Source organism: Eubalaena glacialis, chromosome 6 (assembly GCF_028564815.1).
Source record: "Eubalaena glacialis isolate mEubGla1 chromosome 6, mEubGla1.1.hap2.+ XY, whole genome shotgun sequence".
NCBI lineage: Eukaryota > Metazoa > Chordata > Mammalia > Artiodactyla > Balaenidae > Eubalaena > Eubalaena glacialis.
Window position 1 is genome coordinate 146186649 of NC_083721.1, and position 12081 is coordinate 146198729.

At 40.1% G+C, this 12081-nt stretch overlaps 1 protein-coding gene across 1 annotated transcript in view; it reads right to left on the bottom strand.

Moving 5' to 3' along the window:
* Positions 1-10055, bottom strand: part of EFHB (EF-hand domain family member B) — a 48368-nt gene extending 38313 nt beyond the window's left edge. The window contains 1 exon segment of the mRNA XM_061193704.1: positions 9135-10055. Within this exon segment, the coding sequence (XP_061049687.1) occupies positions 9135-10055 (921 nt within the window).
* Positions 10056-12081: the final 2026 nt, after the last annotated feature.

A 12081-nucleotide genomic window follows, 5' to 3' on the forward strand; every position in this document is an offset into this window, starting at 1 on the left:
CAAAAGAAAGCAATGAAGGCTTTCAAAAAATCTATAAACAATATCAAATAGAAGGGAAACAGCTGCAAGAGCACTAGAAATAAGAATGAGAATCAAGTATATGCAGAGCCAGGACAGAAGTTAAGAGCAGCTTTAACGGTCACCTTAAGTTCTACTTCCTCAGCTCTAAAGGGGGGACCTCTGCTGATCCTAGGGACCCCTTAACCCGAGAAAGGGAACAATGATCTTTTCTGAGTCTTTTTCCTTTTGCCTCAAGGGCATTTGTTTTAATGTCTCGGAAATGTCTTTGATTTCATCCTCCAATCCTCTACTGAATTTTTATTTAGACTCTCTAAATAACTTATATTTAAGTTCTAAAATGTCGTTTCTTCTTCTCTGGCTGTTCTTTTTTTTTTTAATTTTTATTTATTTATTTATTATTAATTTTTATTGGATATAGTTGCTTTACAATGTTGTGTTAGTTTCTGGCTGTTCTTTTAAAAGTTCCAATCTTGTCTTACTAATGCAACATCTTTTATCTCTCAAGTAACTTTCCTGTGTGCTTACATTTCCCCTGTTCTCTCTGGGTTTTCTGTTAGCTTGTTTCGGCCCCTCCCTTCCAGCTGGCGTCTGATCATCACAAAGTTTAAGGCTCCACAGAGATGATTATGGAGCTCCGTGTTACAGGGCTTGTTGACTCTCAGGCTTTCCTATAAGATGATCAGTTAATGAGGCAGCCTTTATTTTGGTAGAATCCCCAGTATAAATTTCTTTTTTCCTCTAGGCTATTCAGAATTTCCAGAGATTAATAATAATGGTAATAATAACTGACGATAATAAAGCACATCACATAGGCTGGATACCATTCTAAGGGCTTCCTATGTATTATTTCATTTAATACTCATAATGGTTTCCACAAGGTAGGTACTATTATCATCTCCTTCGTAAGCAAACTGAGGCACAGAGAGTTTGAGTAACAGGGTTACACTGCTCCTATATTGGCAGATATCTGAGCCCAAGCAGGCTGGCTTCTGAGTCTCTACTCTTATCCGTCATGCCCTCCTGTCTCTCTAGTCACTGCCTACTGGTGAGAGGGTGGGCTTTACCTCCGGCTGCTGGCCCTTGAAGGGCCCACCAGGAGAGGAAGCTAGGGAAACTGCACTACAGAAACTACACTTTTACTTACTAACATCCCATTTTCATCCTGGAGCTGCCCTCCTGCCTTATCTTTGACTTGGAGTCTTTTGACTCCAAAAACCACTTTGGGAAAATAAATCCACAGTTTTGGCAGAACGGCGTGGGAGCTGGTGGAGAGAGGTAGGAATCATGGTAGCATAGAATGGAGGAGGGGAACTGGAAACCCAGCTACACTGAATTTGGACCTTCAACCAATCCTTCAGTTTTCAGATCCAAGTTTTACTACATCTTCTTCCATGGGCTGAGCTTCTCAGGGATTATTCCAGGCAAATGGGATCATTTCTGGTGGAAATTACCCCCTGATTTCCCTCATATTTCATTTCTCCCTGCAAAATCAGTGGCCATGTCTCCATCTTCCTATTTTCTAAAATTTATTGAAATTTTTAAACTGTTGTGCCCTCTTTTATTTTCTTTTTCCTCATGGTTTATTATCTTAAGAAAAAAAAACAATTGCAGGCCACAAAAGTCAGGAAATTAGCATGGATATAATTCTAGTATCTAATATAAGGACCAGATTCAAATATCACCAGTTGCCCCAGTACAGTCCTTTCTAGAAAAAGGAGTAAATCCAAGGTCACAGCGTGAGTGCTTGGCTCCGCTGAAAACCAGACACCCCCATTAGCCATACAAGAGATTTATGAAGGGAAACACCTGTGAAAGATGAAGGGGGAGGAGGAGGGTAGGCAGGGAGAGCTTTCAGACCATGTCACCTGTGAAGGGAGAGCAGGAAGGAAGTATTAAGAAGAGCTTCAGGCCACAGCACAGGTCTGAGAACACTTTGGCCAGGCCAGTGTGTGGTCTCTGAGACTACGTTTCCCATTAAAGGAATCTGTGTTGGCCAAACAAGTTCAGTTCTAGAGTCCCTGCCTTGCTCTGTCCTGGGGAGTGAGGCCTGGTGAAGGAATGCTGCAGGGGATCCATGGGGCAGCAGGTGAAGTCTGTCAACCGGCTACACTCTCCCCACCCCCCGACCCCGGCCCAGACCCCCACCCAGCAGGTCCTCTTGAGGGGAGTCAGGATCCAAGTGCCTCGGTAACCAGCACACATGCATAGCATTTACTTGTCATGTCTGTTCTGTCTTCTTTGGTCAGGAACAGTTCCTAATGTTCTCTTATCTTTTATGACCTTGACATTTATTGAGTATAGGTCAGTTATTTTGTTAAATGTTCCTCAGTTTGGGTTTGACTAGTGTTCTCTTATGATGAAAGCTATACATTTTTGTCAGGGCTATCAGAGGAACAATGCTGTGTTTTTCTATCAGGAAGCACACGCTGTCAATTTGTCCTATTACTGATAGTGTTAACTTTGATCACTAAAGGAAGGTAAAGCCAGCTAGGTTTCTCCACTGTAAAGTTTGTAATCAATAATTATTCTATGTAATGGATAAACAACAAGGTCTTATGTAAAACACAGGGAACTATATTCAATATCCTGTGATAAACATAATGGATAAGAATATAAAAAAGATTTATATATATGTGTAACTGAATCACATTGCTGTACGGCAGAAATTAACACAACATTGTAAATCAACTATGTATCAATTTAAAAAATTATTCTGTGTAAATATCCAGTTCCTCACTAAACTTTTACCTACTGTTTTAAGAGTCATCCACTGATGACTCTTACCTAAATCATTACTACTATGATGGATGCCAAATGGTGACTTTCTAATTCCATCATTCCATCTACACTATACTGCAAGGAAATTTTTTTTTCTTGCTATTTTTTCAAACACTCATGTATGTATATCAGTATGGGCTCATGGATTTCTGCTTTATTCAATGGTAATTTCTTAATTGAAGTATAGTTCACTTACAATATTGTGTTAGTTTCCAGTTTACAGCAAAGTGATTTGGTTATTTTTTTCAATTTTTTTCCATAGGTTATTACAAGATATTGAATATAGTTCCCTGTGCTATACAGTAGGTCCTTGTTGTTCATCTATTTTATATATGGCAGTGTGTATCTGTTAATCCCAAACTCCTAGTTTATCTCTCCCTCCCTTCCCCTTTTATTCAATGTTAATTTTATTCAGTGCTCAAAGTATAACAGTTTGGGCCACTGGGAGCTCCTTCAAGCTTGTTTCTGCACCCCTTTGACATATCTGCATTATTCTTTGAGCATTTTCTTACTTTTTTGTTCTCAAAGGTGTTCCAAGTTCATAGCGTACTACACCAGCCCTAGAGTCAGCCATTCCCCCAAAGAGTCCTGATTCCTTTTAGTAGAGAATGATATTTAGAAGTCAAGATCCCGGTTCTGGTGTGTTCATTGCTACTAAGTAAACATTGTTTCTAGATCCTCTTAGAGGATGGAGCTAGGAAATGTGTGGTGTATACACACCCCACACACTTACATCTATATCAATTCTATGATACTCTGCTTAGTAAAATGTATCTAGCTTAGATATTGACATGGATATAGACATAGATATATAGATATAGATATACATATAGATATAGACATAGACATAGACATAGATATACCATGAGTTTCCACCAATACCTCCAATTACAATCCAACACAACAGGATTCCTTCTATCCTTCTCCTTTTCGTATTACTAAGTTTTTTCTCTACCAGTAAGAAACCTGGCTCCTACTGTCCTCAGTCTTTACTTATCTGCTCAGGCCCTCTGTCTGTAATCAAACTCCCAACTGCACTGACCACCTCCTCACTCAGGCACCTCCTTCCTCAGTTCCCAGCCACAGCAGTGCCACCTCCCTTGGCCACCTCATCAGTTGGTCCCCAATATTGCAGGTTTCAGTGACCAAGTATGATTCAAGTCAACTCAGGAAGGTTGATACAAGACCATTTTCAGCTGCTGAAGACCCACTGACCCATAATCATCCACTCTCCAAACTCAGTGTGGGCTGGCATAATGGTCCCAATCTCTCCCTTGGTCAAGATCACGCTGTTTTACTCATAGATATTCCTAACTTGGAATATCTCAGCAAAAAAGTTAGGAATGATGGCATCAATCTTTCTGCCCAGAAGGCCCTGAACCCATTAGGCAAATAAAACCACCCACTTCTCAGAATTCTGCAGAGATTGGCTCTTTGCAAATTCAGACAGAATGAATCTTTGTGACTTTTTTTTTTTTTTTTTTTTTTTTGAGTATCAGGGCTTGCATGACTATCAGGTTCTCACAAGATTTACAAATAGGTGACCCCTTTGCCTCTACCCATCCCCCAAATAGCTATCAGGGTCTCTTTGTGTAGAAGAGGAAAAAAATAAGGCATCCCTTTGCATGACATTTACCACATTGTAAAATCATTGGTCTATTGGTCTCAAGTCTCTAGACTGTAAGGTTTTTGGAAAGACGGTACTGTATCATTTTTCATCTTTGTAGCCCTAGCGCCTACAAAGATGAAAAATGATACAGTCTAGTCATTGTAGACAATATTATCTTTTTAAAACCTTTCTTTGAAACTTTTCTTCCTTCCTCCTCTTTGTACTTCAGGCCTCAATACCATTTATCAATGCACTTTGTAAGGTTGAGTTGTTTAGTCTTAATAACCCCAAGGTTTCTGCCATAGTCAGTGCATTAATGTCAATCAAGGGACAGCGTCAGGATGTCTTGGAGAAATGACCATTAGAGAGATTTTGATCTCTACCAGAGTGCTGTCCAAGAGCCCTTTCAAGGGTCTACACAGAGAGGACCTCATTTTACCAGACTCTTTAGTTCTTGAAGAGCACTCCAAAACTCTCCTCTTGGGCCACCATTTCTTGGCTTTTCCTGAATACAGGTCCTTGCTGCTATACCAATGACTGTTTTACCAGCAGGACGAGAAGGCCTAATGGGGTCTCATAAATCCATCAGAGCAGACCTTCACTTGCAGCCAACTCTGGGCAGCAACTTCAAACCACAGTATGAGTGTCCTTACAGTGAGATGCATCTGTTCCCCTCCCCCCAACACTGGAGCGGCCTCTCGTGGAGACGACAGTTTCCTGAGTGCACCCTGATGAAAAGCTAGTGTCCACGCAGGTTGATTTTAGCAGGCTCTTCACATAGGTATTTCCATCTGAACTCTGCTCACTGTCATACTTGAAAATGGGTTTTGACCTCTCCCAAATGAACTTCTTCCCTTCTCTGAAACTGGATGAACTCAGGGGCATCAAATACTTCACCATCCCATCCCTTGATCAGGATGCTGGGGATCTCCTATTCTTTTCCTATCAGTTGTACGTGTTCCACTAAGCCTACGAGAAGTAGATAATACACACAATATCTAAACTGTTACAAGCATAAAGAAAATGAAAATATGGAAGACTTCTCAATTCTTTTCATGTGCTAGCATTACCCTAATACCAAACTCCCAGAAAGATAACACAAAAAGGAAAACTGTGTCCAATATTACATGGGATCATAGATGCAAAAATCCCACTAAAAACTGGCAAATCAAATCCTAGAATATATTATAATAATAATATATCACAACCAAGTAGGGTTTAGCCCAAAAATATGAAGATGGTTTGCTATTAGAAAATTAACTGTATTAATTCAGGAAAGATATATTTCAACAAACGTGGGGAAAGCTCTTCATAGTTCAAGCTCTATTCCTGACTTTTAAACATACTTAGCAAACTGGGACTGGATATGGCAAAAATAATACTTAATGGTGAACCATTAGAATCATTCCCATTAAAGTCTGAAAAGTGACCTTTCAATATTGTATTATTGATCGTAGGCAATGCAGTGAGATAGGAAATTGAAATGAGAGTTATATATATTAAAGAAGGAAAGACAAAAGTGTCAATATGATTGTCTACCTAGCAAATCCAAAAGAAATAATAAGCAATTAAGACCAATCAGAGTTCAGCAAGATGACCAGATATAAGAATAAAAAAAACCAAAACAATGAAAACAAACATATGAAACAATTTTCAATCTCACTATAAATCAAAGAAATGTGAATTAAAACAATGCCTTACAAATCATTATTAGTTTTTAAAACTTAGTGGTACAATCTTTTAGGAAGGGATTTGGCAACAAGAACTAGAGAAAGATTCATCCTTTGGCTTCTGTGGAAACTCTATCCTAAGGAAATATTCTAAAACATATACATAAAGAAGTTCATAGACTATTTTTACAGAAAAATCTGGAAAAAAATCTATTGTCCAAAAAGAGAGGGAATGAGTTATCTAAAGAATCATATATGGGCTTAAGGAAATATTGCTTTTATCACTAAAACACCTTTTAAGTTCTCTGTAATAACACTGAAAATTTTATTAAATAATAGTAAGTGAAAACTCAAGACAATTTTTATGCTTGCTGTAACAACTACATAAAAATGAATTAGGAGAAAAGTGTCATGGGAAGTATAGTACAGTCTAGAACTCAGACTCTTAAATTGGAAGTGGTGACTTCAAATCCTGGGGCTACCACTTCTTAGCTGTAAGACTTTGGCCAAATTATCTAATTTTCCTCAGTTTCCTCACCGGTAAAGAGTTAATACCTGCAAAGCTCCATGGGTAGTGATGTTGATATAGTAAAGCCACTGATAACAATTAATGTGAGGGCAGCAAAGTGCCAGTAGGCATAGTGTTAGGGTGATAATATTATTGTGTTTTCATTCCTGTTTTCTAAATTTTCCATGTTATTATCTTTGTTTTATAGTGAAAGTAGATATTTTAATATTTAAAAAATTATTTTAAAAGGAACCTTGTTTCTAGTCTAGGCTAATCTCTCCCCTGGCCTGTGATCCCGTTTCCACTGCCTCCTGCTTATCTAGGGTCTGGTTCCACCCATTATCTCATTTGTGTTATCTCAAACTCCCCTACAGATTCACTAAATAAATAAAAGTATTCCTAAATGGAATCTTTACTCTGTTCTCTTCACTGCCACACTTCTTAAGGGAAAAAAAAAGTTACAATAGTTTTCTCCAATTCTAATTTCACTCTTCAGTATATTGGAATCTGCATTCTCACTATGTTGCTAATTCCCTTAATGCCCAAAGCTAATTCATCTTTATTCTATTTACCCTATCAGAGACGTTTTAACACTGTTGGTCACTTTCTCCTTGAAGCTCTCTTCCCTGTCCTCTCACATTTAGAAAGGAGGACGTGAGAGGTAGCAGGAAGCAGAGGTTTTAGAACTGCCAGTATTGGAAACCGGAAGCTGGTTTCTGCTTGTGCGTGAGATCAGGTCTGAAGCCATAGACCCATAGACTGCAGAACAGATCCAGAAAGGAGAAGCAGGCATGGTCAAGTGAGAAGAGAGTGGCTGGGGAAATCCAGTAACGGAACCAGAAAGCAAAGTGGGTCGAAGACAAAAGAACACCCTGAGTCCCAAGGGGAACAAAAGTCTGCAGATGCCAAAAAAAAAACAAACAAACAGTTCTGCAGAATCCCTGTGACCACTTCAGCAGAACTGTGTTCTCTAATCTCTCCTTTATTCCCAGAATACTTTAAGGATGCTCCCCTTATGTTGCTCAATACCACCCTCTCAGACTCACCTCTTTCTTCTCTGACTGTTTTTTCTCCCACTTAATCATCCAGCCTTCCTTCCATTTATCAAACGTATATTTACTGAATGACCAGTATAAGCTGGACATTGTGATATGCCATGAAGCTACATGATAAATAAGAGAAAATCCTTGTCCTCAAGAACTCACCTAGTTGACATTTCTTTCTCTGATCATCTCATGTGTTTCCCAAGGTAAGATCTTGCCTAGACCTTCTTTGTCCCATTTCCACCCATGGCTCCAACTGTCTCCCTGGCTTTTTCATCTGATATCCTGTAAATATCTGAAACTCAGGATGGCCAACACCAGATATTCGTGTGTCACCAAACCAGAAGATGTCTCATTATCAACCTAGAAATTCCTAAGTCATCCATCAACTTCCCTCTCTTTCACCACATAGATCCACAACTGGATGGCAATTCTTAACAATACCATCTCCTAAAACGTTCTCAGAATTGCTCTCTCCTCTCCAATTCTTTCCAACTCTACGTTAATTTCAGGCCATCATTACCTTGAAATAGCCTTCTAACTTTTTCCTGTCATCCAATATCTTCCCAATTCCAGTCCACCATTATTATTCATATCAGAATTATCTTTCCAAAAGGCAAATTTTATTTATTTCTTCCCTCATGAAGATCCACCATTGCTTCTGTACCCATATGTTTTACCCCTGCATTCTGGACCTTTAGATTTCTTCTTCATCTCTTACCACCATGCTGGCTAAACAGAATTGCTTATACCTCCCAACACAAGAAGCTTTGGTCATACTCTACGCCATTCTTTGCCCAAGATGCTCCAACCGTTTCCATCTGACAAATACTGACACCTTTCTAAATTAGCTGAAATATTACTTGCTCTGTAAAGCCTTTCCTATCTCCTCCAAAAAAAAATTGTCCGAACTTTCCATTGTGCTTCATATTTAGAGTGTACTTCTATTAAGGAAGAATTTGTTTTCTATGCATTTAGACATCTATATAATATTTGTTTAGTTATTGTCGCCAACATTGGAGTGAGAGCCTAAACCCATGGGATAAGAATCATGTGCTTTTCATTTGATAGTGCCCTGGACCCAGCATAAGGACCACCACAAGTCTTTGCTGAAAGAATAAATAACTCACAGAATAATGAATAGAAAAAGCAAACTGTTTTTGAAAAAAGTACGTGAATATTAGGATATAACATGTATTGCAGTTGGAGGGTTGAGAAAATGCAGATTGAGGAATGAAATGTAGGTCAAAGGAGAAAGGAGGGAAAAATCAAGAGGAACCATTCGTGTGCACAGAAAACAAAGCTGACATTAGAAAAGGAGGCAGAGAGTCAGAGATCGGACAAAGTAACAGCTGGAAAGAGTCTCTTGGGACAAGGAATATCAGAATCTCAACAAAATCTCTGCAGTTTGACTCCGCAAATCCAAACAAGTCTCACTACTTTATCATCTTGATAGAGACATGGCTATACATAGTTCCTAGGGAAAGTACTAGGAAAAAACTTACACTTGGCAAGCAAGGCAACCGATCAAAAAATTTCCCAGAGTATATGGGTCTGATGCGATCTGGAGGTTCTACTCCTGGTTCAATGTTCTCAGCCTCTCTTTGCACTTCAGGTTGTTGAGCCAACTGGCACTCAGGAGGTTCTATCACCAAGCCCATTTGGGGCTCTGTAGGCTTACTTTCATCTGGATCCTTTGGTTGGGGGAGCCCTATGTCCACCTCCACATGAGGCTGCATCTCCATGCTGGGCTTCATCACCACACAGGTGGACTCTTTTTCCAGTTCCTGTCTGGGTTCCATACCCAAAGTATGTTGCTTCCCCACTGAAGCCCCTAACTCTTTAGGGTCACCAGCCACAGGACATCTCCTGCTCCCTAGAGCCTGTGGACTTTCACACACCAGGCCCAGTGGAGACTGTGTTACCCTTCGAGGACAACACCCTGCCAGAAAACGCTCATTTTCTAAACCCGCTCTTCCTGGCAACATTCTCAGAGGACAGTTTGTTTCCTGTGAGGCTGAGACCCTGTTGACTCCTAAATTACTCCTGTCCATTAAAGTCCTAGAAATATTCTGTCTTTTTAATCTTATATCAAGCCCATTGCTCGATGGACATTTTGTTTCCGGTGAAGCCATCCTCTCCTCATATTTATTACTGCATGGAGAATCTTCTTTTCCTAATCCGACTCTGAGCCCCAACTCCGTGGGAGATGTTGTTCCCATGAAGACCCTTCTCTCTCCTAAGTCATCTTTTCCTTCCTGGGTGAGTGCCACGTCCATGCTCAGGGGAGATTTCCTCTCAGATACCCTCATTCCTCCAAGGGCACTCATCTCTAAGGGGTAAGCTGTACCTGGCTCGAGGGAAGATCACAATCCCTTGGAGGGCCCCAACCCTTTGGGGGACCCCACTCTCACAAAAGAGCACATCTCCACTCGGACTCCCTGCCCACTGCTTCCTGCCCGCCACTTCACACCTAGCAGAGTTCACTGGGGAAAAGGAGATGGAGGTCTGTTTAACCGGTTACCTGGGAAACGGGGGCGGGGCTTGGAGCGCAGCTCTTTCCAGGGCAGGCCCCCGCCCATCTCTCTCCTTCTTTCTCCTCTCCCCCGCTCCTCTTTCTCTCCCCTTCATTCCCCCCATCCTCCCTTATTCCTTCTCTCTTTTTTCCCCCTTCTTTAGTAGATTTGGAGGGCAGGAAAACTTGAAGGATGTGGTCTTGGGCTCTAGAGCAAATGACCCCAAACTTCTCTTTGGTTTCCCAAGCAACGCAGTCCCGTTAGGATGGTTTCAGCCAGGGGCCTCCTCCTGGCCACGGGTCTATTAATTTTACTGGCGATCAGAGAATAAATAACCCTCTTTCTGGTGGTGACCACCAATTTTAGATCCTTCCTTGTGAAAGTACATGCACACTGCATGTAGTTCTTTCAGCGCTTAAGACATCCTTTAAAAATTCTGTAAAGTTACTATATTTGGCAGCTGTGGTAAGGAACATCTTAAAGTCTTTGAAAACACACTTCAATAAATAGGCTTTAAATAGCATTTCAAGTAAATATATTAAAATTTGAAATGCATTACACAATAATGCATATTGAATTTTTAAAATAATGTGGCGAACTCAAAATTAAGTATGGGATTTTTTTTAAACTCAAGTTTTAATGAATGTGTATTTGGTGAATATTTGTCATGCTCTACACATATAGGGGATACAGAACACCTCGCTTAGAATTTGAATGAAATTTATGAGATTCCACTTTTTTAAGAAAGCCTAATGAAAAACTTGCAAAATCCAAATTTTTTTAAAAAGTGGTTAAGGGATACTATTTTACATTTGTAAAAACAGTGTACTGTAATTTTCTAGATAGCTAATATAAATATTCTTCTCCCCCTAAGCAATTTAAATGACTTGATTGTGTGTAAATCAAGGTATGTCTGTATAAGTGTTCATTCGATTCTTTTGTTTACAAATATCTACAGTACTGAGTCCTCATTTTGTGTCAGTTCTGGGAATGCAATGGACTAAGCCAATCCCTACCTCATAGAATTTATATTCTAGTAGAGATAGATAACCATCAAGTAAACCAATAAATAAGATCATTTCCCATGATGAGTGATGAGTATCATGAAGAAAACAGAACACTTTAATATGGAGGGAAGCTACTTTAGAATTGATGGGCTTAGAAATCCCTTAAGTATGTGACATTGAGCTGAGGCTTTCATGATGCCCTGCAAAGACACTAGCTTTTAAACCTGAATAGCTCAAGTTTCCATAGCCTTTTTCTCACTGCCTTGCCACCATGCCTACAATTCCTTATGCCAGAATTACCCTTCAGTTTGCCTCCAGACAGTCCCAGTTAAAAGTAAATGTTACCATTCATTACCATCTAGGCAAAAAGTCATTCTTCAACTACACAATGGAAAGATTTCCTGGAGGAGAAGGTAGAAGACATGGAGTGCTGTGGATGATTGAGAGATGCAAGGTGCTGGGAATTCCTGAGTCGGTGTTTAGAGATTTGAGGGCAAAGGCAGCACTAAGGGCAGTGTTCAGTTCTGCATGACTTTATTTAGGCTCCATCCATTTTGTAGCTTCCTTAAGAAATTTTACCACCTAGTAGTTAAACAGGAGAGAAGGGGGCAGGGCACAACCTTTAAAAGAATAACATAGCCTGAGGACATGACATAAACAGATTAGAACCAGATAGGTCCAAGATGGTGGACAAGTCGACTTCCACTAGACCTTGAGCCTCAGTATACGATCATTGTAACACATCAGCAAGCTGATGACACACCCACAGGCGCCATGACAGTTCCAAGACCAACCATAAAGGTCAAAAAGTGGGCAGTGGCCCAATTCCTGGAAATCCCCACCCCCTCCCCAAAATAGCTGGAATACTCCTCCCACTCTTTAGCCTATGAAATTACCCACCCCTATAAAAACTGACAACCCCCGTACCC